The 27,356-nt window shown below is 37.8% G+C and overlaps 1 protein-coding gene across 3 annotated transcripts in view; it reads left to right on the forward strand.

Moving 5' to 3' along the window:
- ITPR2 (inositol 1,4,5-trisphosphate receptor type 2) overlaps positions 1-27,356 on the forward strand; it is a 521,140-nt gene that overhangs the window by 340,868 nt on the left and 152,916 nt on the right. For all 3 annotated transcript variants that reach the window (XM_057555894.1, XM_007194868.3, XM_007194867.3), the window contains exons 38-42: positions 9,800-9,908; positions 10,666-10,853; positions 15,357-15,540; positions 16,244-16,500; positions 26,021-26,221. In XM_057555894.1, the coding sequence (XP_057411877.1) occupies positions 9,800-9,908; positions 10,666-10,853; positions 15,357-15,540; positions 16,244-16,500; positions 26,021-26,221 (939 nt within the window). The remainder of the gene's footprint in view (positions 1-9,799; positions 9,909-10,665; positions 10,854-15,356; positions 15,541-16,243; positions 16,501-26,020; positions 26,222-27,356) is intronic.

Genomic DNA, 27,356 nt, shown 5'->3' on the forward strand with positions numbered 1-27,356 from the left:
AGACTAGTTTGGAAGCACAATATTTCCTAATGGACATTGTGTGATAATTTTTAAATATTTTTTCTTACATTTCTTATGTTAAAAACAAATATTAGCAAGAAATATTGCTCTTTTTTTTCTAAGAGAACATTGGACCCTTGGTCTTCCCACTAACACTACTTTAAGAAAAGTTGATCTAAATTGGCTTCTGAAGAGTTCTGCTTTGTACATGCACTAGGGATGCTTGAAACTTATGCATGTGAATGTGTTATTTTTATGAAACCATAGCATACTGATCAAGTTGGCTTCAAAGTGATCTTCTACGAAATGAATGCCGTTTTTCATTTGCCTTCTCTTAAAAATTTATAGAAAGTTGGAACTGGATATATATGTCAGAACTTAAAGCTGTGGGTGTCTTCATGGCACTGGGCATTGTCATATCATATATATGCCAGTTGTGCAAGTCTTTCTCAAATGAAGTTTATTTTTTAAAGCATTAAACAAAATATTACAATAGCTGTTTATTTAGTACTTATTGTGGGCTAAGAACAAAAAGCTTTCCATATACAATTTCTTTTTCTTAAAATAGTCCCACAGTGTGGACTTTATTACACAAAGATGGGGAAACTGAGTCTGAGGGCAGCTAAATAAAATTCTTGAGATCACAAAGCCAGTGGTAGAACTCAGATCAAACCAATTTTTTTTTAAATGGTGTCGCCAGTTTACACTCATCAACAGTGTATGAAAATTTCCATTGCTCCATAATCCTTGCTGACATTTTGCACTGTGAATCCATTGTTTTTTTTAAAGGAGCAAGCCGCTTTTAAAAAAAAATATTATTTATTTATTTTATTTTTGGCTGCGTTGGGTCTTCATTGCCGTGTGTGGTCTCTAAAACATTATCATTTTCACTAAGTGCACAGCTTTCCAATGCTGAGCCCTTTCATAAATTGCATGATTATGTGTAAAACTGTGTGCAGATAGATATCATCTCATTAAATTCTCAAGAGCTTCCCTTGAAGTTGTGCTATGCAGAGCTCCTCTTCATTCCATTGACTCCGTAGATACTTCTATCTGAGGAAATTCTAAATATATTCTGAACTTATTAAAATTTGCCTTCATACTTCCTTTGTCAAAATATTTGCATTGATTGATAAGTAATGCAAGTGCTAGTTTTCTCCTTCCCTTTCAAGGACAATTTCTTTCTAGTATTTTTGGGAAAAGGGATTAGGTTTCTCTCTCTCTCTTTCTGTAAGGGGGTGGGTATTCTACCATGCTGTTTTCTTGATAACTCTTCCAAGTCCTGTGCTCCTCTCACTGCCCCGTGGGCCAAGACCCTCTTGGTTGTAGGTGGTAGATTCCCATCTTGGAGCTCATGAACTACACTGAAACAGGAAGGTGAATATAGAAACAGGAAGGTGAATATAGGGCTGGAGTGTGCTGGTCTTACCTCTCTGTCTTTTTTTCTTTTTGTTTTGTTTTGTTTTTGTCTTGGTTTTTTTTGTTTGTTTGTACATCTTTAGCTTTACTGAGAACGTCAAATTGTTTTTCAAAGTAGCTGTACCAATTTGCCCAACTCTCAGTGTTCTGTTTGCTCACATCTTTGTAAAAGCTTGATGTTGAAAGAATTTAAAATTTTTTCCAGTTGTGTAGGTGAGAAATCTCTTACTGCAGTTTAAGTTTTCATTTCTCTAATTACTTGTGAGGTTGATTATCTATTTTCTTATGTTTATTGGCTACTTGGCTTTTCTCTTCCATGACGTGCCTGTTTGAGTCTTTTGCTCATTTTCTTTTGGATGATTTATGCTTTTTTTCTGGTGTGCAGGAATTCCTTAAACACTATATATATATACACACACACATATATATAATATCTTTTCCCAGTTTGTGGTTTTAATGATGTGTTTTAATTAATGGAAGCTCTCAATTTTACTGTAGCCTTTTATAGTTTGCAATTTTAGTTTATTGTTTAAAAAATCCTCCCCTACCCCTGTATCATAAATATACTCTCCTCCATAGACCTCTGAAAGTGTTACAATTTTGTCCTTCACATTTAAATCTTGAACCTACCTGGAATTGATTTTTGTGGATTCTGTGAGATACAGGTTGAATTTCAATACTTTATATATTATTCCTTACCACTGTTACTCCATCTTGCAAAGTTGTATCTATGTATCAATCTTTACCAAATGATTGTGGAAATATAAGAGGAATCACAGCACTTGAGATCTAAAACAGATATCACTCTTCCCATTGTCCAGGAGGGAAACTCTCCAATTGTACTTCACATTATTATTCAGATCAAGGTCAATTCTCTCATTTATTTCCATCTCCTCCCCTTCTTGCTTTGTCCTCTTATGTTCTCTGAGACCTCCCATAAGCTGAATCTTTTTTGATCTATACCTCTCCATATCATCCTTCAGGTACACAAAGCCTTGCAGAAGCTTTGAAATTAACCATTTGAAATTCCATTTTTCCTGGCCTTTGGTGTGAGTGTGCATGCTTGCATTGGCAGCATATTGATTCCATTTTTCTCAGTAACAAGTAGTTTCTATACTGTGAACCAGTGGATTATGGGCTTAACTTTAGTGGTTGTGTGCACTGCCATTTGAGTGTAATTTTATGAGGTAGTGATTTATGATGTGTGAGTCAAGGAGTTTTGCTTCAGTAGGGAAATTGTGTCTAAGGCTCATCTGCTTATTGTCTTATTAGTTACTCTTCTCTCGACTTTATGTTCTGGAGATGAGATGAAGACTGCTTACTCAGAGAGGTAAACAATTACAAGCAGAAAGATCCATTCTCCAGTACTGTGGGTGAAGGGTTGCATAAGTTCTCAACCTCTGAATTTAAGCAGACCCTGTATTAAAATGGGTGAGGTGTATGATTTTGTTGAGTTTCATGTCAGTCCATATGCTTCCTGGAAACCAAATACTGAGAGGCTTTTATTAAACCCCAGAGAAGATAAATAGTTTCCTTTACTTCTCACTAGTTAGAGGGGGGCACAAACTCATCCTCTAAGAAAAGCCTTCTCAGCAACCTTGTTTGTCTAGAGGCTGGGATATTTGATAAACCCAGAATGATGACTATAAGTCACTCTTATCTCCAGTATCATCATCAAATGTTTTAAATATCATCATTTACTGTGTAAATGTTTAAATTTCACAAATGGAATCAAATGGTCTAGTGAGGATTATTTATGTTGAAAAACAGTGCCATATGTCCTCTACATATTTGAAAATTCTTTTAGCATATGCTGCAGAATTGCTTTTTGCACCCCCTTTCCTAGTTCCTGACACATAGTAGAAATATAATGTCTTTACAGTGAATTAGAAAAAGGGAAGAAAGGAGATGGCAGTAGATTGCCATTGTGGCGTATGAATAATTGGTTTAAAATTTTTCCACATTCTTTTTTTTTGTAACCTCCTTTACAAAAAAAGAATTTCAGAATTCTTTTCAGAATTATTGAAACATCTGTATGTTTTTCAAAATTATCATGATTGTGTCATTGGATTGATGAAGAGCATCTTGTGAATGTATATAATAACTGCTCCTATTGAAGTTTATGTTTCTTATCTTAAGAAAGTGGGGAAAATCATCAGGGGAAAGAATTGGCTTACATTCCTCGGAGTCAGTGACCAAGAAATTCAAACCATTAGCCAGTTGGATTATAGGAGATTGGCCAAAGGAGTTCCTTGAAGATGTAGTTGATTATAATGACGGATCTAATGTAATTCCACTAGGATACAGCTGTTGGAATAATTTATTTGAAATTAGATATATACCTTTTTAACCCCTGGGAATTCAAATGAGGAAAAATATCTAATCAGACAGGCTATCATTTTTTTTTTAATAGGAATTTTTTTTTTTAATTTATTTGTTTTTGGCTGTGTTGGGTCTTTGTTTCTGTGCGAGGGCTTTCTCTAGTTGCGGCAAGCGGGGACCACTCTTCATCGCGGTGCACGGACCTCTCACTATTGCGGCCTCTCTTGTGGCAGAGCACAGGCTCCAGACGCGCAGGCTCAGTAGTTGTGGCTCACAGGCCCAGTTGCTCTGCAGCATGTGGGATCTTCCCAGACCAGGGCTCGAACCCATGTCCCCTGCATTAGCAGGCAGATTCTCAACCACTGCGCCACCAGGGAAGCCCCAGACAGGCTATCATTAATGAAGAGGTTAGGGGAACACCAGTTAGACTAATATCAAGTTTAACGTTAAAATAAGACTGTGTGGAGACTACAGATACATACAGTCACCTCCTTACAGATCTTATCCAAGCTGATTAGCAGCTAACTGTTAGTCTTGGAGCATCTTCAGTTTGCAATTTTCAGTACCTTTTGAATTTCTAGTTGAGGGCTTAGTTTTCTAGGATTCTGGTTGTGGTGACATATTTTCATGATGTCTTGATGATATTGCACACTGTGAAAAAATATTACTTTAGTGTATGATATTTCCAAGGGAACAGGAACAGAGGTGGAATCAGTACCTCAAACATCACGTCCTTGAAACCTTCACTCCTAATGCTATTAACTCCCATTAAGGCAAACAGGGCTGTGCTTCTTTGAAAATCAAAGAAAATCTTTAGTCCTTTCTAAGACTAATACATTTTTGTTATCCCTTCTATCCATGAAAGACAATCATTTCTGACTTCTTAATTTTTTTAAAATTAATTAATTTATTTATTTTTGGCTGCATTGGGTTTTCGTTGCTGTGTGCAGACTTTCTCCAGTTGTGGCAAGCAGTAGCTTTTCTTGTTGCGGAATACAGGCTCCAGGCGCACGGGCTTCAGTAGTTGTGGCACGTGGGCTTAGTAGTTGTGGCTCGCGGGCTCTAGAGAGCAGGCTCAGTAGTTGTGGCACACGGGCTTAGTTGCTCCATGGCATGTGGGATATTCCCAGACCGGGGATCAAACCCGTGTCCCCTGCATTGGCAGGCAGATTCTTAACCACTGCGCCACCAGGGAAGTCCTGAGCTTCGTAATTTTTTTTTTTTTTAAATTGAACACTACAATGGTAGCCTGCTTTTTTTTTTTAATTAATTAATTAATTAATTAATTTTTGGCTGTGTTGGGTCTTTGTTTCTGTGTGAGGGCTTTCTCTAGTTGCGGCAAGCGGGGGCCACCCTTCATTGCGGTGTGCTGGCCTCTCACTGTTGCGGCCTCTCTTGTTGCGGAGCACAGGCTCCAGACGCGCAGGCTCAGTAGTTGTGGCTCACGGGCCTAGTTGCTCCGCGGCATGTGGGATCTTCCCAGACCAGGGCTCGAACCCATGTCCCCTGCATTGGCAGGCAGATTCTCAACTGCTGTGTGGTTAATTTTTGATCCATTGGAGTTGATGCAACAGGAAATGGCCAGGAAAAACCCATCCTCTCAGATTTTCACAAACTGTCAGTGTGACTTCTCTTTTTATGGAGATGTTTTGTTGTAATTTCATAAGGTGGTTGTTAGTTATGTTGGCTACATTACATTTAGTACATCTGGGATGCATTCACATGAAGACATTGGCTAAAAGCTGTGTCTTGTGGCCTGGAATTGACTCTGATATTGAAAAGACTGGGAAGGACATTCCTTGCTATTTGGCCTAATCTAACAAAGACACCTTCTTGGGAAGCCCAGTCAGGAATTCATTTTGGAATTGAAGAACGAGTACAGAAGTTGAACTTCTCAGTTGTTGTAGAATTCTTTTCCAAATATGTTTTTAGTTCTTTCCCAAATTTCTGCCATGGCAATTATAGCTCTGAGACTATTATTTATAACCCTGGCACCAGAAATTCTGACCATGGCTCCACAATTACTTTTATTTGAGTTAAAGGAATTTGTGTAAATGACTTGCCTCTGAGCTGTCACCACTGTAAGGCCAAGACAGGTTGGGACGTAATACTTGCCTCCCATGCCTCAAGTCAGAACTCAGTATTTGACAACAGGAATCAGTTCTGCTAAACTTGTGATGTGGCAATATCTAAAGTTTTCCAATCTTAAATGAGGACGATTAAGACAAACAGAACAGAATCCTGTTCCATCTCTGCCCATTCTTCATTCATGTTTAGCACCAAAGTTTGCCTTTTTTGAAAACTATGGAGTTTGAACCAATGTAGAATTTTTTCTACCTAGTTGAAGTTGGAAGGTCCATTGTGAGCCCCGGGTCCATTAGCTCACAAGTATATAATTCCAAGGACTAATTAAAATAGTGGACAAATGAGGATTTTCAAGTAGTTTATCATTTATTATTTTTGCCATTTTCTTAGTATGTGGGATGGTTTGGTATAAAGTGAGAAAGTAGGTACAGAATCACCTTGTCAACTGTAAACTGTTCTGTGATCTGAATAATATTAATATACTAGCAACGACAGCATCAATTATCCACAACTTATGTAGCACTTACTATGTGCTGGGAACTGTTCTAAGTACTTTACGTATTTTCCCCGATTTAGTCATCACTGAAGCCCTCTGAGAGTAAGTGTTACGATCATTCCGTTTGACAATCATGGGACTGGACACAGGGTAGTGAAGTACCTTAAGATATTCCAGGTAGTATGTGGCATGGAGGGGATTGAAATGCTGGCAGTGTGGTTCCAGAGTTGAGAACAGAGATATAGGGAACCCCCGTCCCCTTTCGGTGGCATTCTGAATGTCACATAGTTAGAAAACATATGCTTCTGACTAGGCCGGAAGTAGATAAGAAGAGTGTTGCTCATTTGATTTAGATGTTTATGAATCTGATAAGCACCTGTGATTTCATCTGCCCGAAAAGAATTTGGAAATGATGGCAAGTATGGTGCTTATTTTAATTTGATATGAAACACCTCCACTGTCTGATTGGTTTTGAGCAGCTTTATTCTTCCAGCAATATAAAGAGCATTTTTAAAAACAGAGGGTAAAGTGTAGCTTTCTGTAATATTTATCCTTTAAACTATTGCTTTTCTATCTCTTGGTTGAGTTCTTGGATTAATGTGGTTAAAAGGCTCTTACAGAGAATAAAAAGGGAGCTCATTCACATGGACCTGGGGTTCCACTCACGACAGGTTCTCTTCCAGACAGTGACACTGACTTGTGCCATTTCAAGAAAAACAGTCCTGTGTTTTCACGTTTGTCAGTTTTACTTATTACAGCTGGGCCAACTGTATGTTACCGGGTTAGAGTGAGAAGCAATCCATTCGTGTGTAGAGGTGAGAACCATGATTAGTGCAGCAAACTGAGGTCCCCTTTAAAGAAATTAAGTACTTCAGTCAATGGGTTCTCATGTCTTTCTCCCCAGCATACAACCTCAGCCTTATAATTGATGGGTCTAAAAAGGTCTCTCGTAGCATCTCCTTCTGCTGTAATGAGATACACAGTAAAAGCCCATTTGATTCCAAAGAAATGTCTTATTTTGTTTTTCCTCCCCTGTTGGAAGGATGCTTCTTTGGCCAGATGAAATTAATTCACTCAAAAGGCTTTCTTTTAAAAGAAAAAAAGAAATTTTCATTTCTTATGTCTTCTCTAAGTGCCCCACTTTGGTTTGACAGGGGTGAGTTGAGTTCTCTTCACTGGTAGAATAAGCTCTTAACACCTCACTATCTCTCTCTTCCAAGATTGATCATCACCTTTACTCACAACACCCTTATGTGAAAAAGTCTTAGAGGAAGAAAACATGAAATAGGAGGCAATAATAAATGTCTGTGTTCTAAAACATTTAAGTGTCAATAAATGAAAGTTGCTATAAGGCTCTGGGTGCCTGTTGAAATTCTTGGCACTGTGACATTTAGGACATACATATTTGTTCCACACTGTGCACAGGACAGCTTTGCTGGGATGATCGTCTGAATTAGCAGGGGAGGTTTGCCATGTAAAGCCTCTTCCGAATCAGCTGTTTGCCCTTAAGTGCTTCCATGGGGCTTAGTATACATCTCTATCATGGAACCAATGGTATTGCAAATTCTTTGAGGGGAGGGTTATATCTTATTCACTTAAGATAGTGCCTAAAACACACTTGGTACCTAACGAATATTTGTAGAATGGAGGGAAGATAGGACATGTCCGTAAACAAGCAGAAGAAGAGCTTTTCAGACAGAGAATATGCTGTGAACAAAGAGAAAGACTTAGAAAACTGTGGTCGAGGAATCATCACATAGTTCAGTTTGGTTATAACATAATGTGTGAAGACGCTTTTGGAAGCAACCGTTGAAAAAGTAGAATAGGTGGGATTTCACAAATCATTGTCAAGTTGGGGGGTGGTGGTTAATAGATGATCCCTTAAGTTTGGAGCCTAAAAGACCAGAACGATGTGATCTCCTTGAAATAAATTGAATTTCTTCAGTTTGAGAGGGAAACAGGTTTAAGAGAGAAGGAATATTCCCTTCTGAGAAGTTGAGTTTGAGGTGCCTGTAGACTCTCCAGATGTAGATAAGGAAATGTAAGTGGAAACAGGAAGAGAGGCTCAGGAAAACAAGGTCAAGGCTGGAGGAAACACACTTGGCAGTGAAACCTGCACAGGTGATTGTGCAAGCAAGGGTCAGATGAAGTTGCTGATGGGGAGAAGGAAGCTGAGGGGAGAAGAGCTGAGGACAAAAGGTGAAGGGCTGGAGAAACAAGGACAACCAAAGCAAGAGAGAGAGAAGGAGCAACGAGAGCCACCTGTCTCAGCATAAAAGGGAGGCCTGCTGGGGAGGGGGCGTGCAATGCAGCACGGGGAAGTGGCTGGGTTTTGCCATCAAGAGTTGAGTTCAGGGCTTCCCTGGTGGTGCAGTGGTTGAGAGTCCGCCTGCCAGTGCAGGGGACACGGGTTCGAGCCTTGGTCTGGGAAGATCCCACATGCTGCGCAGCACCTGGGCCTGTGAGCCACGGCTACTGAGCCTGCGCGTCTGGAGCCTGTGCTCCGCAACAAGAGAGGCCGCGAGGGTGAGAGGTCCGTGCACCGCGATGAAGAGTGGCCCCCGCTCGCCACAACTAGAGAAAGCCCTCGCACAGAAACGAAGACCCAACACAGCCAAAAATAAATAAATAAATAAATTTATTAAAAAAAAAAGTTGAGTTCAGGTCTTACTCCATCACCTGTTAGCCGCACGATCTGCAGCCAATTACATAAGCTCTTGGACCACAATTTCCTTACCTTGGCAGTTGTGGTGTTAATTTAAATAGTTTAAACATACAGTCTTTAAATAATACTTTAAAAATTACTCTCGCCTCTTAAAATAATAACCAGTAAACTGGAAGATTTGGAGTTATCTATATTTCTTATGTACATGCAAGCAACTATATTGCAAAATATACTATTTAAAAAATGTCTTGTAATCCGTACAAAATTGAAGATTTAGGAATTTTTGAATTACATGTTTGATACACTGTCTTTTGTCCACTGTCTTCGGAATAAGGCGCTTGGAGTTTAAATATAATTCTCTTTGTCTGATCAAGCTTAATTTTTTGAGCACCTGCTGTATACCCACCACTTTTCTAGCTCTTTTTACTGAGCCCCTCTAACTAAGGCTTTTTCTTTCCAATTCTTAAGGTATTTATTAATCTGTGTTTTCTTTAGCCACCATAAATATTCTTACCAACACTTTTGAAACAATTTAAAATGTATAGTGTTTGTGATTTTCCTAGTACAGTCCATTGAACATACTATTTTTTTTTTCATACTATATTTTATTCTTTATTTCTGGGAGAAGCGAAACTATTGTTATTTTCTTGGGAAATATTTGCCTCAGAAAATATTATGCAGTATAAAGTTACTTTTTCCATGTCTCAAATCATTGATAAAATGCATTTTAAGTGGCACTTTAATGTATTGATATTTTTTCTTTTGCTAGAAAAAGAAACAATAACTAACACTTTCCTTATCCTTTTTATTAGGGTACTACATTAAGAAAAATACTCCTGAATCGGTACTTTAGAGGCGATTATGGTATCTGTATGAACGGACACCTCTCTGGAGCCTACTGCAAATCTGCACAAGGAGGAGGCAAGACTCATCATTTTTTCCTCATTTTCGGATTTTTAGAGCGTGTCTGCATGCAGTGCTACTCTAGTATTTTACTTAACGTAGCACAAATATAAAAATCATTTAAAGAGCACTATTATCAGCCATAGCAAAAATAAGAAGATCCTGCCATTTGCGCCAACTAGGATAGACCTCAAGGGCATTATGCTAAAGTGAACTAAGTCAGACAAAGACAGGCGCCACATGCTATCGCTTACATATGTAATCTAAAAACACCAAACTCCTAGACACAGGCATCAGATTTGTGCTTGCCAGAGGCAGGGAGTGGAGAGTAGGGGAATCAAGGGAAAGGGGTCAACAGGAACAAACTTCCAGCTATAAAATAAATAAATCCAGGAGATGTAATATACAACACGATGACTATAGTTAACAATACTGTACTGCATATTTGAAAGTTGCTAAGAGAATAGGTCCTAAAAGTTCTCATCACAAGGAAAATAAATTAACTGTATGAGCTGATGAATTTAATTAATCTTATTGTCGTGATCATTTTGCAGTATATCATATATCAAAGCATTATGTCGTACACCTTAAACGTACACAATGTTATATATCATTGATATACAATGTTATATCTCAATAAAAGTGGAAAAATAAATTTAAAAAGCACTATTAAAAACCTTTGCACAGTTTTGGGTTCATAAAATAATGGATTTGAACATCAGTATTAATTTTGCCTTCTGACAAAGGTTTATTTATTTGTTTTTCCTAATCACAGGAAGCTTTTCTGGACAAGATTCAGATAAGATGGGGATATCCATGTCAGATATTCAGTGTCTACTGGATAAAGAAGGTGCATCTGAACTTGTCATCGATGTTATAGTGAACACCAAAAATGACAGAATTTTTTCGGAAGGCATTTTACTTGGCATTGCCTTGCTTGAAGGAGGAAATACACAAACTCAGGTACCTGCTTAGCATCATGACCATTTGTTACATTTTGTTATTTTGTATTTCTTATTTACTTGTTATAGAAACCCAGGGAAAGTAATGTTTTTTCGTTAAGCTTCTCATGACTATCCCCCCACCCAAAAACAACCACACTTTCATTTTATATTCATTTGATTTGCTGTAGTAACTACAGAGCTTCACAAATTATTCGGTGAAGCAGAACATTTCTTAGCAGCATCCTGTCTAACATGATACCAGAAATTCTGGTTTGCTTAGGGAAACTTTAGGCTTACTTTCAGCAAATTAGGACAACATTTTGACTCATCACAGAATTAAATGTAGAAGAAAAAGAATTAAGTGCATTAATTAAATGAGGTAATATATATAAACGCCTCGCACAGTATTTGGCATTAAAACAAGTTCCCATAACATGGTTCACCACCCATCTCAGATGCTTTTTCAGAAGCTCAGAACTCTCCCTTTCGCTTTTGCCCCAAATCTCCCAGTGCTCGTTACCCTGCTGCCTCTCCCAGCTTTCACTGGTGTGGGGAGAGAAGAACCTTCTTCATTCTGTTTGCTCGTTCACCTCAGGAGGGGTGGCTTGAGAGTCGTCGTTCATCTATTCGGGGCTCTGCTCCAGTGAGCAGTGTGCTCACTTGCATGCAGGATCAGACCACTGCTTCCAGAAGGCACGCGTTTCACTTTGAAATTCCTGCCAAGCTGTGCCTGGACTTCCCCCACACCTAAACTAATTGGAAAATCCAGAATCCATTTTCCCCTCTTCATGGCAAGTAGAAGCCACATCTAATTAAACACTAAAAAAAAAAATCACGTTACCTCTAAAGATATCTCTCCAAAACACACGTTATTCTCCTGCTTAAAATCAGTCACTTTCCCTATAAAGGCAAACTCTACCGTAGTCCGTAAGATCCTTCGTGATCTAATCTCTTCAAGTTTTCCATCTTTCCTTTCTTATTCCATCTCTCCCATCCCCCATCCTCCCTCTTGTGCACCAGCTATACTAAGCCCTTGTAGTTCCTTAGATGTGTTGTGCCGTTTCTCATGTCACTTTCTCCTCTTCGAGGACTCAACTCATGAACTTCTTTTGGAAGCCTTTTCTGATCCTGTGTCCCACTGGGCAGAATTGTCCACTAGGTACTGTACGCTTCTGCTCTATCCTGCAGACATCTTCAGTAGCATTTCTACCACTTTATTGTGCCTCTTCATGAGTTCATCAGGCTCTGTCTAGTAAACTATGATTCCTTAGAGGTTGAGGTTGACCACGTGTTTTCCGTCTTTGCATCCCTTGTGTCTGGCACCATGGCTGGCCCAGCCTAGGGATTCAATAAATGTTCAGGAGTGAATGGCTCTATGAATGAATGGTCCGAATCAAATTCTACCTCATTCACAAAGTCTTCCCTGTCTGGTTGGGGACTTTGGGACCAGTCCTTCATCTGAGCTCCCATAGCATTTGTTTCTTTGATGCTCACTTGGCACTTTGCCTGTGCAGCTTTGGTTATTATTTATATGACATCCTGTCTCTCCAGTTAAATGTCATCTTCTTTAAAGTAGGGGATCATGTCTTGTTCTTTATATCTATGGTGCTTTATAGCCGTTCAACAAATATTTGTTGATGTGGATAGCATTCAATGATTTTTGTATAAGAAAACCTTCTTTTAAGATGGGTTATGACAGTCTCATTTACCAGCCTTACACTATTCGGGTTTCTCACTTACCTACATCATTGTGTAACCCAGATGTCAACTGTGTGCTCCTGGCCCTAAGAGGTCTAGTTGAGGTCAACTTGAATCCTTGCCCTCCCCAAGACTTCTGTCAAAATCCAGGAGGGGTTACATTCTTATAGTCTCGCTGGCCACTAATGTCTTGCTTTCTCATTAGTTCATGGGCTGTCTTGGCATGCAGCTTCTGTAGTACTGAGGTAGGAATCTGATCCCCTTCCTTAATTTCTATCCTCCTAGCTACATAAATCAATTTATATGTTTAATATACTTTACTAGAGAATGGTTGAGGGGGAGGATAGAGGAGGTGGTTAGATTACAATTTCAAATTGCATGCTAATAATAGTAACAATGAAAATAATACCTCCACCAAGTGCTATTCTTGGTGCTTTCTGTGTAATAACTTGGTTAATCCTCACAAAAAAGCTGTGCAGGAACTTGTGTCCTATCTCATCTCATGTTAGCAAAGAAGAATCTGAGATATACCTGAACTCGCATAGCTAGTTAGAGATCAAGCTAGGATTGGAACCCGTGCAGACTGACTCCAGAGTCTGTGCTCTTAACCACTACAAACATCTCCTTTCTAAAATATCCTTCTACCGCCTCACTCCTAAGAAGTTTCATTGGCTGATCACCCTGCATCACACCCTGGTCTTACTTCATCTCTCTGGTTCCTCACTTCATATCTCTTCTCTGTCCTCTCATTTCTAGTCTCCCCCACCCCCTTCTTGGGGGAAAGTCCTTCCTCTGTCACATAGATCTGTTTATCTATCACCCGTGGCTCCCCCCAAAACCTTAGAGTTTCCTCTTATACTCTGAAACTCATGGAGGTGCTTCCCCAGTCAAAGCCCACATCTTTTGTGAGGTAAATCGTTATGCTACCTGTTGAGATTATATACACATATAAAAAACATACTGTTTATCTTTATTAAAATCATACTGTTCAGCTTTATAGAGCCCTGGTTTTTAAAAGTCTATGTAAATCATCTGTTATTTTGAACTTAAGGGGTTATTTTATAAATTTAGTGATTTAGAGTCAGAGAATCTGGATTTAAATCCTAGCTCTACCCACTTACTACTTATATAATATTGGGCAAGTCGTTTACATTCACCAAACCATATTTTATTGATCTACAGAATGGAAATAAGAATACCGTGTTCATCACACAGTTGTACTGAAAGAATCAATGAGATAATATATGTCAAGGAACAACATAAATTATAAAACTTTGTTTTAATAGAACCACAAAGTTCTATAACTTCCTCATTAATATATAGGAATCCCTTATCTACTTTCTAACCCCATTATATTGAAAATATTAGGGTTCAAGCATCAGCTTAATTTATGGGACCATAGAGGTCTCTGAATGCTGAATTTATCCTTTGGATTAACAGAACCAGCTTGACTATTTCACTGTGGTTGCTATGGTTACTGTGGCTTTTGGACCTGCTTTCTTGAGTTGTTGCTAGCCCTATGCTTAGAGCTTCCCCCTTGTAGGTATGAAGCCAACTTGTAAGACTTCATGAAACACTTTGAGAATATGCACTGCCCACATCACAAATTGCAGGACAGGCGTCCATTGCAAGGCCTGATGTCATTAGAGTCTCACCTATATGTTCCAGGACCTATGAGTCATGGTTTCAGGCATTCTCTCAGGAAAGCATATCTGCAGGAGCCAAACTCCCCCAAATTGACTGTTTAGATATATTGGATTATGGTCAATTCTAGTTGATCTGGAAGTCATTATTTCTTCAGATGTTTTCTTCCCATTGTCTCTCATCAAGGTTATATAACTCGTTTTTATCAGTACAGTTCCTGGAATTATTATCTTTATTAATTTTTTTTTACTTTCTCTTGTTTATGTTGCATCTATTCCAAGGTTTTAGTCTTAATAACTTACAATTTCCCCACCCAGTGTGAATCCTGACTTCTCTGGAGTGTATCACCTTTCCCATCTCCTACCTCTTCAGTTACTTCTGGAAATCATTAAGCAGACCATGATTAGGGCAGATATTCTCAAGTTTCAGTATTTCCACCTCTCAGTGAGATATGTTTTATCATACTTTGGGTGTTGAATCCTTTCTACATCATTATTTACTCTAAAGCAGAATTCACTTTATACATTTTATGGTGGGCTTGCCCTAGACCCCATGCAAAGCAACATATCTAATAAAGTACCAAAAGAATTTAGTGCCTACTTATCAGTGGGTTCCTGTGAGTGAAGCTGCCATGGTAACACATTCTAAATTAAATGTACTATAATTTAGACAAAGAGAAAAATAACTCTTTTTAGACTCACATTTACCATCAGATTAGTGGTTGTTTTCCGTGCTAGATTACAAAGTCACAAGGGCAGAGACTGAAGTTGTTTTCCCTGTTTGTTCTATCCCTTCATAGCATGGGACCCGGCACATAGTAGGCCCTCAATAAATATGTGTTGAATCAAAACATGACTTCATAATAATGTAAAAATCAAAGAGCTCTTTGCATACCACTTCTTACAGTACCTTTGAAAAATTTTAAAACAAATAATCAGTAAAGATGAATTCAATAACATGAAATTATGTTGAATTTTAGTGGAAAGTGCTAAGCAAATACAAGCTATTATTAGGACACAGTAAATAGTACGGGAGACTAACAAAGCTGTCAGTTTATGAAATAATCATGGGCAGCACATTAAATATAGACTTTTATCCATAATGCTTATGTTTATTTCAAACATAAAAACATTATTTTCTCCCCTTGGGTATAGATGTCTTAAAATATGTTTTCTTGCAGTATTCCTTCTACCAGCAGTTGCATGAACAAAAAAAGTCAGAAAAATTCTTCAAAGTTCTCTATGACCGAATGAAGGCTGCTCAGAAAGAGATAAGATCAACAGTGACAGTTAATACCATAGACTTAGGTAACAAAAAAAGGGATGATGACAACGAATTGATGACATCTGGACCACGAATGAGAGGTAAAGAAATAGTTGAGTATTTGGGAGAATAGAGTGAGAGAAAAGAGGGGTAACACAGTTTTTAGGTCTCTCTTATGTTTGTCATCTCACTTGTCTTAGTCTAATTATTCCAGCTGTGACTCTGTTTATGGAACTCCATCCTTGAATTATTGTGGTCATGGGGTTGACCTTGAAACAGCTCTGTAGGGCCAAGCTCAAGCAAGGAGTTACCAGTGCAAAGCAACAAGTGACATGAAAATGTTTGATTTCATCGTGAAATTTATGGTAAAGAACAACTGCCCAAACCTTCTGAATGTTCATGAAATTTAAACTGTAAGCACAGGAATTATAGCACTAAACTCTATGAAAGATTTTTGGTATTTGGAATAACGAAGTCATCAGTGTAGTAAATACAAATCATCTAAATATTAACATTTTTGAAATTTGCCCTATGTTCCCACCTTCTCGTATTCAAGAACTCTGACATTTTATATTTATCAGAAAGACAGGAGCCCTTCTAAAATTGGCTAAGCATTAAGATCTTTTGTTTAATATCCCAGTGCAAAGTTAATTTTTTAGTTGCTACCTCAGATTCTTTTTGGGAAATTCTTGCACCTCTTGTCAGGTGATTTTAAATTCAATTGTTAGAGAATTTGGGTAACTTTTTTTTTAATTAGCAAAAGGAAGTTAATTCATAAATATAAGACTACTGCTTTATTTTCAGTAAGAGATTCATCATTACATTTAAAAGACGGAATGAAAGGGCAATTAACAGAAGCTTCTTCGGCAACTTCCAAAGCATACTGTGCATACAGAAGAGAAATGGATCCAGAAATAGACATCATGTGCACAGGATCAGAAGCGGGAAACGCTGAGGAAAAGTCTGCGGAGGAAGTAACAGTGAGCCCTGCCATTGCCATCATGCAGCCGATTCTGAGATTTCTTCAGTTACTCTGTGAGAATCACAACCGGGAACTGCAGGTATTTGTTCTGTTTTGTGTGAAAGCCGAGCACACAGCCTGTGATTATAGGTAATTAAATTCAAATAAAACTAACAAGTAGTTTTGGAGAGAGTTTGGGAGAAATAATAAAAACAATAGTGCTCTTCTGAAATGGAAGAAACTTTGGTATCTAAGTGAAGAAAAATGAGAGGAAAATTCCTTTATGCATGAAAAAAAATCAGGCTCCTACGGTATCATTCTTTGCATTTTCAGCTCACATCTCTTTAGCCTCAGTGGGTATCGTCTAACCTTAGGACTCTGGGATTTGTTAAGTAAGGTCACGTTTGCCTCATCTGTATCTTTCATAGTTTTATAAGACTGTGGAGGCTTTCATCATTCCCAACTCAGTTCATATTTCTTGAGTGAGGATACAGAGTATCTTTGTATGTCTTCATTAGAAACAGAGTTAATATGGAAGAGGATTTTTTTTTTTTTTTGCTTTTGAAGTGTAGTTGATTTACAATACTGTGTTAGTTTCAGGAGTACAGCAAAATGATTCATATATATATATTTCCTTTTTTAAATTCTTTTCCATCATAGCTTATTATGAGATATTGAATAGTTCCCTATGCTGTATAGTAAAACCCTATTATTTATCTATTTTATACATGGTAGTGTGAATCTGTTAATCCCATACTCCTAATTTTTCCCTCCTCCTCCCCCCTTCCCCTTTGGTAACCATATGTTTGTTTTCTGTCTGTGAGTCTGTTTCTGTTTTGTAAATAAGTTCATTTGTACTATTTTTTTAGATTCCACATATAAGTGGTATCTCTCTACATCCAACCATGTTGCTGCAAATGGCATTGTTTCAATCTTTTTTATGGCTGAGTAATATTCCATTGTGTGTGTGTGTGTGTGTGTGTGTGTGTGTTACATCTTCTTTATTCATGTGTCTGTTGATGGACACTTAGGTCGCTTCCATGTCTTGGCTATTGTAAATAGTGCTGCTGTGAATATAGGGGTAAGTGTATCTTTTTGAATTAGAGTTTTTGTCTTTTCTGGGTATATGCCGAGGAGTGGGATTGCTGGATCATATGGTAACTCTATGTTTATTTTTTAAGGACCATCCACACTGTTTTCTATAGTGGCTGCACCAATTTACATTCCCACCAATAGTGTAGGAGGGTTCCCTTTTCTTCACACCCTTTCCAGCATTTATTATTTGTAGACTTTTTGATGATAGCCATTCTGACTGGTGTGAGGTAGTTTGGATTTGAATTTCTCTAATAATTAGCAATGTTGAGCATCTTTTCATATGCCTGTTGGCCATCTGTATGTCTTCTTTGGAGAAATGTCTCTTTAGGTCTTCTGCCCATTTTTCAATTGAGTTCTTTGCTTTTTTGATAGTGAGTTGTATGAGCTGTTTATATATTTTGGAAATTAATCTCTTGTCGGTTGCATCATTTGCAAATATTTTCTCCCAGTCTGTAGGTTGTCTTTTCGTTTTGTTGATGGTTTCCTTTGCTGTGCAAAAGTTTATAAGTTTGATTAGATCACATTTGTTTATTTTTGCTTTTATTTCTTTTACCTAGGAAGACTGACCTAAGAAAATATTGCTACAGTTTATGTCAGAGAATGTTTTGCCTACGTTCTCTTCTAGGAGTTTTATGGTGTTATGTCTTATATTTAAGTTTTTAAGCCATTTTGAATTGATTTTTGTGTATGGTGTGAGGGAGTGTTCTAACTTCATTGATTTACTTGGGGAAGAGGATTTTTTACAACAGTGAAGGTTGATACCTTTGTAAATGAATATAATCCTGGCCTTACATCTTCTTGGGTACATTTTTTGTTGTCAAATCGATGAACTTAGGGGTGCCTAGGAATTTTGGCCCCTTTGTTTTGGGCATCATTTGTACATGCTGCTTATGTCACCATAGAAAAACCACATGAATGGTGACATCATTTCTAAGAGCACAAATCCAGTATTAGAGCGTCAGCAGAGTTTGAAGCTGTGTTTTCTAGTAAGCATCTAAAGTGCAGGTGTTCTGAATTGGTAAGAGAGGGTACATTCATATTAACTGGATTGAATATCCTCCAAGGAGATGAGACCCTCAGGAATTAATGAATGGCAGAAGCCATGACTCTTGTGGACCACCCCACCACAGCTTGGAGAGGGCTGCTGCAGAGCTGTCAGCAGGCAAAGACCAGAAGCTTTATTTGCAGAGGGAAGATGTTGAATATGTGCCTGTGCACTTATCCTGACCCATGTGGTCTGTCCATGTGGGAAGTGGATGTGTAGTATCTGGTCAAACATTTTACTGATAGGAATGTGGGATCAAACAATTTGGAAAATGCTACTTATGAAAGAGTTTTGTTTTAATACGAATAAGTGTTAGAATTATTCACAATAGCTAATATGTAGAAGCAGCCCCAGTGTCCATTAACAGATGAATGGATACACAAAATGGGGTGTATACAAAAAATATAATATTATTCAGCCTTAACAAGGAAGGAAATTCTGACATGTGCTACAACATGTATGAACCTGGGGACATTATGCTAAGTGAAATAAGACACAAAAAGACAAATACTGTGTGATTCCACTTGTATGAGATAGAGTAGTCAAAATAATGAAGACAGAAAGTAGAAGGATGGTTGTCAAGGGCTAGGGAGAGGGAGAATGGGGAGTTGTTAATAGGTGTAGAGTTTTAGTTTTACAAAGATGAAAGGAGTTCTAGAAATGGATGATGGAGATGGTAGTTAAACGTTATAAATATGTTTACTACCACTGGACTGTATACACTTAAAAATGGTTAAGAGTAAATTTTATGTATATTTTGCCACAATACAAAAAATTGGAGAAAAATCGCAAATGCAAACTAAAAAGAAAAAGAATAAATGGTAGAAATGAATTCAAATGAATTAAATAGTAAATTAGTGAAAATAAGTAATAAATTAAAATAAAATAAAAGTTTCCATCTTTGCTTACCCTTTCACCAGGTTTATTCCCCCATGAAATCACTCTTTTTTTGTTTTTTTATACAGCAGGTTCTTATTAGTCATCAATTTTATACACATCAGTGTATACATGTCAACCCCAATTGCACAATTCATCACAACCCCACCCCCACGCCCCCGCTGCTTTCCCCACTTGGTGTCCATATGTTTGTTCTCAACAGCTGTGTCTCAATTTCTGCCCTGCAAACCGATTCATCTGTACCATTTTTCTAGGTTCCACATATATGCATTAATATACAATAGTTGTTTTTCTCTTTCTGACTTACTTCACTCTGTATGACAGTCTCTAGATCCATCCACGTCTCAACAAATGGCCCAATTTCGTTCCTTTTTATGGCTGAGTAATATTCCATTGTATATATGTACCACATCTTCTTTATCCATTCATCCGTCGATGGGCATTTAGGTTGCTTCCATGACCTGGCTATTGTAAATAGTGCTGCAATGAACGTTGGGGTGCATGTGTCTTCTTGAATTATGGTTTTCTCTGGGTATATGCCCAGTAGTGGGATTACTGGGTCATATGGTAATTCTATTTTTAGTTTTTTAAGGAACCTCCATACTGTTCTCCATAGTGGCTGTATCAATTTACATTCCCACCAACAGTGCAAGAGGGTTCCCTTTTCTCCACACCCTCTCCAGCATTTGTTGTTTGTAGATTTTCTGATGATGCCCACTCTAACTGGTGTGAGGTGATACCTCATTGTAGTTTTGATTTGCATTTCTCTAATAATTAGTGATGTTGAGCAGCTTTTCATGTGCCTGTGGTCCATCTGTATGTCTTCTTTGGAGAAATGTCTATTTAGGTCTTCTGCCCATTTTTGGATTGGGTTGTTTGTTTTTTTAATATTGAGCTGCATGAGCTGTTTATATATTTTGGAGATTAATCCTTTGTCCGTTGATTCGTTTGCAAATATTTTCTCCCGTTCTGAGGGTTGTCTTTTCTTCTTGTTTATGGTTTCCTTTGCTGTGCGAAAGCTTTGAAGTCTCATTAGGTCCCATTTGTTTATTTTTGTTTTTATTTCCATTACTCTAGGAGGTGGATCAAAAAAGATCTTGCTGTGATTTATGTCAAAGTGTGGTCTCCTATGTCTTCCTCTAAGAGTTTTATAGTGCCCGGTCTTACATTTAGGTCTGTAATCCATTTTTTTTTTTTTTTTTTTTATAACAGTGGTTTTAGCAGTGCTCTTTTTTTTTTTTTTTTTTAATTTTATTTATTATTTATTTATTTATTTATTTATTTATTTTTGGCTGTGCTGGGTCTTCGGTTCGTGCGAGGGCTTTCTCTAGTTGCGGCAAGCGGGGGCCACTCTTCATCGCGGTGCGAGGACCGCTCTTCATCGCGGTGCACGGGCCTTTCACTATCGCGGCCCCTCCCGTTGCGGGGCACAGGCTCCAGACGCGCAGGCTCAGCAGCTGTGGCTCACGGGCCCAGCTGCTCCGTGGCATGTGGGATCTTCCCAGACCAGGGCTCGAACCCGTGTCTCCTGCATTAGCAGGCAGATTCTCAACCACTGCGCCACCAGGGAAGCCCTGTAATCCATTTTGAGTTTATTTTTGTGTATGGTGTTAGGGAGTGTTCTAATTTCATTCTTTTACGTGTAGCTGTCCAGTTTTCCCAGCAACACTTATTGAAGAGACTGTCTTTTCTCCATTGTATATCCTTGCCTCCTGTGTCATAGATTAGTTGACCATAGGTGCGTGGGTTTATCTCTGGGCTTTCTATCTTGTTCCATTGATCTAGGTTTCTGTTTTTGTGCCAGTACCATATTGTCTTGATTACTGTAGCTTTGTAGTATAGTCTAAAGTCAGGGAGTCTGATTCCTCCAGCTCCGTTTTTTCCCTCAAGACTGCTTTGGCTATTCGGGGTCTTTTGTGTCTCCATACAAATTTTAAGATTTTTTGTTCTAGTTCCGTAAAAAATGCCATTGGTAATTTGTTAGGGATTGCATTGAATCTGTAGATTGCTTTCGGTAGTATAGTCATTTTCACAATATTGATACTTCCAGTCCAAGAACATGGTATATCTCTCCATCTGTTGGTATCATCTTTAATTTCTTTCATCAGTGTATTATAGTTTTCTGCATACAGGTCTTTTGTCTCCCTAGGTAGGTTTATTCCTAGGTATTTTATTCTTTTTGTTGCAATGGTAAATGGGAGTGTCTCCATAATTTCTCTTTCAGATTTTTCATCATTAGTGTATAGGAATGCAAGAGATTTCTGTGCATGAAGTTTGTATCCTGCAACTTTACCAAATTCATTGATTAGCTCTAGTAGTTTTCTGGTGGCATCTTTAGGATTCTCTATGTATAGTATCATGTCATCTGCAAACAGTGACAGTTTTACTTCTTCTTTTCCGATTTGGATTCCTTTTATTTCTTTTTCTTCTTTGATTGATGTGGCTAGGACTTCCAAAACTATGTTGAATAATAGTAGTGAGAGTGGACATCCTTGTCTTGTTCCTGATCTTAGAGGAAATGCTTTCAGTTTTTCACCATTGAGAATGATGTTTGCTGTGAGATTGTCATATATGGCCTTTATTATATTGAGGTAGGTTCCCTCTATGCCCACTTTCTGGAGAGTTTTTATCATAAACGGGTGTTGAATTTTGTCAAAAGCTTTTTCTGCATCTATTGAGATGATCATATGGTTTTTATTCTTCAATTTGTTAATATGGTGTATCACATTAATTGATTTGCGTATATTGAAGAATCCTTGCATCCTTGGGATAAATCCCACTTGGTCATGGTGTATGATCCTTTTCATGTGTTGTTGGATTCTGTTTGCTAGTATTTTGTTGAGGATTTTTGCATCTATATTCATCAGTGATATTGGTCTGTAATTTTCCTTGTTTGTAGTATCTTTGTCTGGTTTTGGTATCAGGGTGATGGTGGCCTCATAGAATGAGTTTGGGAGTGTTCCTTCCTCTGCAATTTTTTGGAAGAGTTTGAGAAGGATGGGTGTTAGCTCTTCTCTAAATGTTTGATAGAATTCACCTGTGAAGCCATCTGGTCCTGGACTTCTGTTTGTTGGAAGATTTTAATCACAGTTTCAATTTCATTACTTGTGATTGCTCTGTTCATATTTTCTATTTCTTTGTGGTTCAGTCTTGGAAGGTTATACCTTTCTAAGAATTTGTCCATTTCTTCCAGTTTATCCATTTTATTGGCATAGAGCTCCTTGTAGTAGTCTCTTAGGATGCTTTGTATTTCTGCGGTGTCTGTTGTAACGTCTCCTTTTTCATTTCTAATTTTATTGATTTGAGTCCTCTCCCTCTTTTTCTTGATGAGTCTGGCTAATGGTTTATCAATTTTGTTTATCTTCTCAAAGAACCAGCTTTTAGTTTTATTGATCTTTGCTATTGTTTTCTTTGTTTCTCTTTCACTTATTTCTGCTCTGACCTTTATGATTTCTTTCCTTCTGCTAACTTTGGGTTTTGTTTGTTCTTCTTTTTCTAGTGCTTTTAGGTGTAAGGTTAGATTGTTTATTTGAGATTTTTCTTGTTTCTTGAGGTAGGCGTGTATAGCTATAAACTTCCCTCTTAGAACTGCTTTTGCTGCATCCCATAGGTTTTGGATCGTCGTGTTTTCATTGTCATTTGTCTCTAGGTATTTTTTGATTTCCTCTTTGATTTCTTCAGTGATCTCTTGGTTATTTAGTAACGTATTGTTTAGCCTCCATGTGTTTGTGTGTTTTACTTTGTTTTCCCTGTAATTGATTTCTAATCTCATAGCGTTGTGGTCAGAAAAGATGCTTGATATGATTTCAATTTTCTTAAATTTACTGAGGCTTGATGTGTGACCCAAGATGTGATCTATCCTGTAGAAAGTTCCGTGCACACTTGAGAAGCAAGTGTAATTTGATGTTTTTGGTTGGAATGTCCTATAAATATAAATTAAATGTATCTGGTCTATTGTGTCATTTAAAGCTTCTGTTTCCTTATTTATTTTCATTTTAGATGATCTGTCCATTGGTGTAAGTGAGGTGTTATAGTCCCCCACTATTATTTTGTTACTGTTGATTTCCTCTTTTTTAGCTGTTAGCAGTTGCCTTATGTATTGAGGTGCTCCTGTGTTGGTTGCAGATATATTTATAATTGTTATATCTTCCTCTCGGATTGAACCCCTGATCATTATGTAGTGTCCTTCCTTGTCTCTTGTAACATTCTTTATATTAAAGTCAGTTTTATCTGATGTGAGTATTGCTACTCTGGCTTTCTTTTGATTTCCATTTTCATGGAATATTTTTTTCCATCCCCTCACTTTCAGTCTGAGTGTTTCCCTAGGTCTAAAGTGGGTCTCTTGTAGACAGCATATATATGGGTCTTGTTTTTGTATCCAATCAGCAAGCCTGTGTCTTTTGGTTGGAGTATTTAATCCCTTCACATTTAGGGTTATTATCAATATGTATGTTCCTATTACCATTTTCTTAATTGTTTTGTGTTTGTTTTTGTAGGTCCTTTTCTTCTCTGTGTTTCCCACTTAGAGAAGTTCCTTTAGCATTTGTTGTAGAGCTGGTTTGGTGGTGCTGAATTCTCTTAGCTTTTGCTAGTCTGTAAAGCTTTTGATTTCTCCATCGAATCTGAATGAGATCCTTGCCGGGTAGAATAGTCTTGGTTGTAGGTTCTTCCCTTTCATCACTTTAGGTATATCATACCACTCCCTTCTGGCTTGTAGAGTTTCTGCTGAGAAATCAGCTGTTAACCTTATGGGAGTTCCCTTGTATGTTATTTGTCATTTTTCCCTTGTTGCTTTCAATAATTTTTCTTTGTCTTTAATTTTTGCCAGTTTGATTACTATGTGTCTCGGCGTGGTTATCCTTGGGTTTATGCTGCCTGGGACTCTCTGTGCTTCCTGGACTTGGGTGGCTATTTCATTTCCAATATTAGGGAAGTTTTCGACTATGATCTCTTCAAATATTTTCTCTGGTCCTTTCTCTCTCTCTTCTCCTCCTGGACCCCTATAATGCGAATGTTGTTGCGCTTAATATTGTCCCAGAGGTCTCTTAGGCTGTCTTCATTTCTTTTCATTCTTTTTTCTTTATTCTGTTACCACAGCAGTGAATTCCACCATTCTGTCTTCCAGGTCACTTATCCGTTCTTCTGCCTCAATTATTCTGCTATTGATTCCTTCTAGTGTAGTTGTCATTTCACTTATTGTATTGTTCATCTCTGTTTGTTTGTTCTTTAATTCTTCTGGGTCTTTGTTAAACATTTCTTGCATCTTCTCTATCTTTGCCTCTATTCTTTCTCTGACGTCCTGGATCATCTTTACTATCATTATTCTGAATTCTTTTTCTGGAAGGTTGCCTATCTCCACTTCATTTAGTTGTTTTTCTGGGGTTTTATCTTGTTCCTTCATCTGGTACATAGCCCTCTGATTTTTCATCTTGTCTCCGTTTCTGTGAATGTGGTTTTTGTTCCACAGGCTGCAGGATTGTAGTTCTTGCTTCTGCTGTCTGCCCTCTGCAGAAGTTAGTTCTTTAAAGAAGATCGATAAGATTCTTATTCCTTCAGCAATACGTATGGAAACTCCTCTCTGCTGTCATATAGTTTGCTGTAACCTCTCACCTCTAGCAGGAACACTGAGACCGTAGGGATGCTTATCCATGGCATTGACTCGACAGAATGCATAATCTCTCTATAGACTTGGTTCTAGCGAGGGTCCACTGCCGGCTGCCGATTCAGTTCCTGAGGAGCCCCGGCTGCTCCAGCTACTGGACCGCATCTGTCAGCAAGCGGGCAAGGTCTCGAAATCACTCTTAACAGGTTGTGTTTCCTTCCAGAAATTTTTATGCACATATAAGCACACTGATCTGTACATGTAAACCTTTTAAAAAATACACACACAATATAATGCTCTTCCACTCACTTTTATCATTTAGTAATATATCTTATTACTAAATTACTTATTACTAGTTTATGTTTATATCAGTACATATTGAAGTACCTCATTCTTATAGCTTCAAAATATTCCAGTGTTTGGATGTACATTTATTTATTAAATCAGTCACATTGTGATGGGTATGGTGTGGTTTCCAGTTTGGGCTGTTATAAGCAGTATGCCATGAACCTCTTTGCAGTTGTATGTTACCTGAAAATATTGATAGGTGCTTCCAGTTGCCCTCCATAATAGTTGTATCTTTTGCTGTTTGAGGCTATGCTGTTTATAAGGGATCATTTAGTTGAATATTTGATTTCTTCTTTCCCTAATGAATTTCTTTCCAGTTTCTTTTTCCTTCTCCTTTTCCTACTACCTATTGTTTTTGCCCTTTGTATACAGTTTTAACACAATGACATTGAGAAATATTTGTTATGAACCATACTGATAAATATAGATGCTTGGGAAAAAAATGCATCTTTTATTTCTTAAACCCAGGAGAAATTTAATAAATGCAAATGCTTCCATATAAAGAGCAATTCCATCGCACATTGCCACGGGGATCCTCTCGAGTTAGAAAAACACTCATAGGGAGAGAACTGAAAACAATTAGCATAGTGATTTTTTTTTTAATGCTTCAGGTATGCTTTCTTTTGCCTTTAGAATTTCTTGAGGAATCAAAACAACAAAACAAATTACAACCTTGTCTGTGAGACCCTTCAGTTTTTGGACTGCATTTGTGGAAGTACGACGGGTGGCCTGGGCCTCTTGGGTCTCTACATCAATGAGAAGAATGTAGTGCTGGTCAACCAGACTCTGGAGAGCTTGACTGAGTATTGCCAGGGCCCATGCCATGAAAATCAGGTAACTCTGAAAGCAGTCCTTCACGCACAAGTATTCTGACCAGTCAACAAAAGGATCAGATTGGTGAAGGAGCCAAGCTTTGTGTGCATGTAAAAGATCTTTCTTCTTGCTTTGCCAGACATTTTTACTTTCCTAACAAAACATACAAAGACTGAATTATGGACTAACAAATACTATGCCATATTTTAATTTAATTTCACCGTAAAAGGAAATTCCCATGAAAATATTCCAGATAAAAATCAGAGTTATCAAAAAGAGTAAAATACGTTTTTTCATCATTGATCAGTTTTCATCTTTAGTCAATCTTTTCAGGATTTGTGGCATCAACTCCCATTGGTTTCTTTGGCTCCACTGCAGTGCTTAATATAGAAAAGTGAAAAAAGTAATTTGCTTTTCTATTGCAAATTATATGATGTATATGTACAAAAATGCACACACACATACATGTAAATACATAGGTATGTAGAACAAAAACACAATTATTGACATAAATAATTTGTTAGGGGCATACTTCTTCCCCCCCGTAATATGCATGTGACATGGTGAAAGAGTTTGTGGATTTTGCTCTGTATTATATTTCCCTCTCCTAGGGCAACGATACAAGAAAACCTAACTGTTGATTTAAAGTTAAGGAAATATATGCAAATTCAAAGATTTGGTTTTGTTGTTGGTTAAAATCATGTATATCTATAACAGAAAACAGGTATTCTCCACTCTTGGTTTTTTACTAAATCAGGTAAGCTCTAAAAGTAGAAATTAATAATAAAATAGCATGAATCCCATATACTCTAGAAATATACTTACTATGAACCCCGTGCTCTGGAAATGTGTGGAAAGAAAGAAAGTGGCTAGCAAATTCTGGAAACGATCTGCAAATTGATTCCCCCTAAGTTTAGCAAACATTTTAACAATCAGAAGAACCTCAGGAGATGTAGAAGATGGATGGAAAACACCTCTCTTGGGTGTCAGGGGAGTAAAAATTTCCTTGTATAAAGGGAGAAATGAAGCCCATTCTGAAAAATAACAGTCCTTTCAGAGTCACCTTGATTTTACTCTTTCTCATTTATCTTACATGGGTTTCAATTTTTCAGACACCTTGACAGTGGGTGCTGCGTGGTAAGATGTTCCACAAACT

Source organism: Balaenoptera acutorostrata, chromosome 11 (genome assembly GCF_949987535.1).
Source record: "Balaenoptera acutorostrata chromosome 11, mBalAcu1.1, whole genome shotgun sequence".
NCBI classification, from domain to species: domain Eukaryota; kingdom Metazoa; phylum Chordata; class Mammalia; order Artiodactyla; family Balaenopteridae; genus Balaenoptera; species Balaenoptera acutorostrata.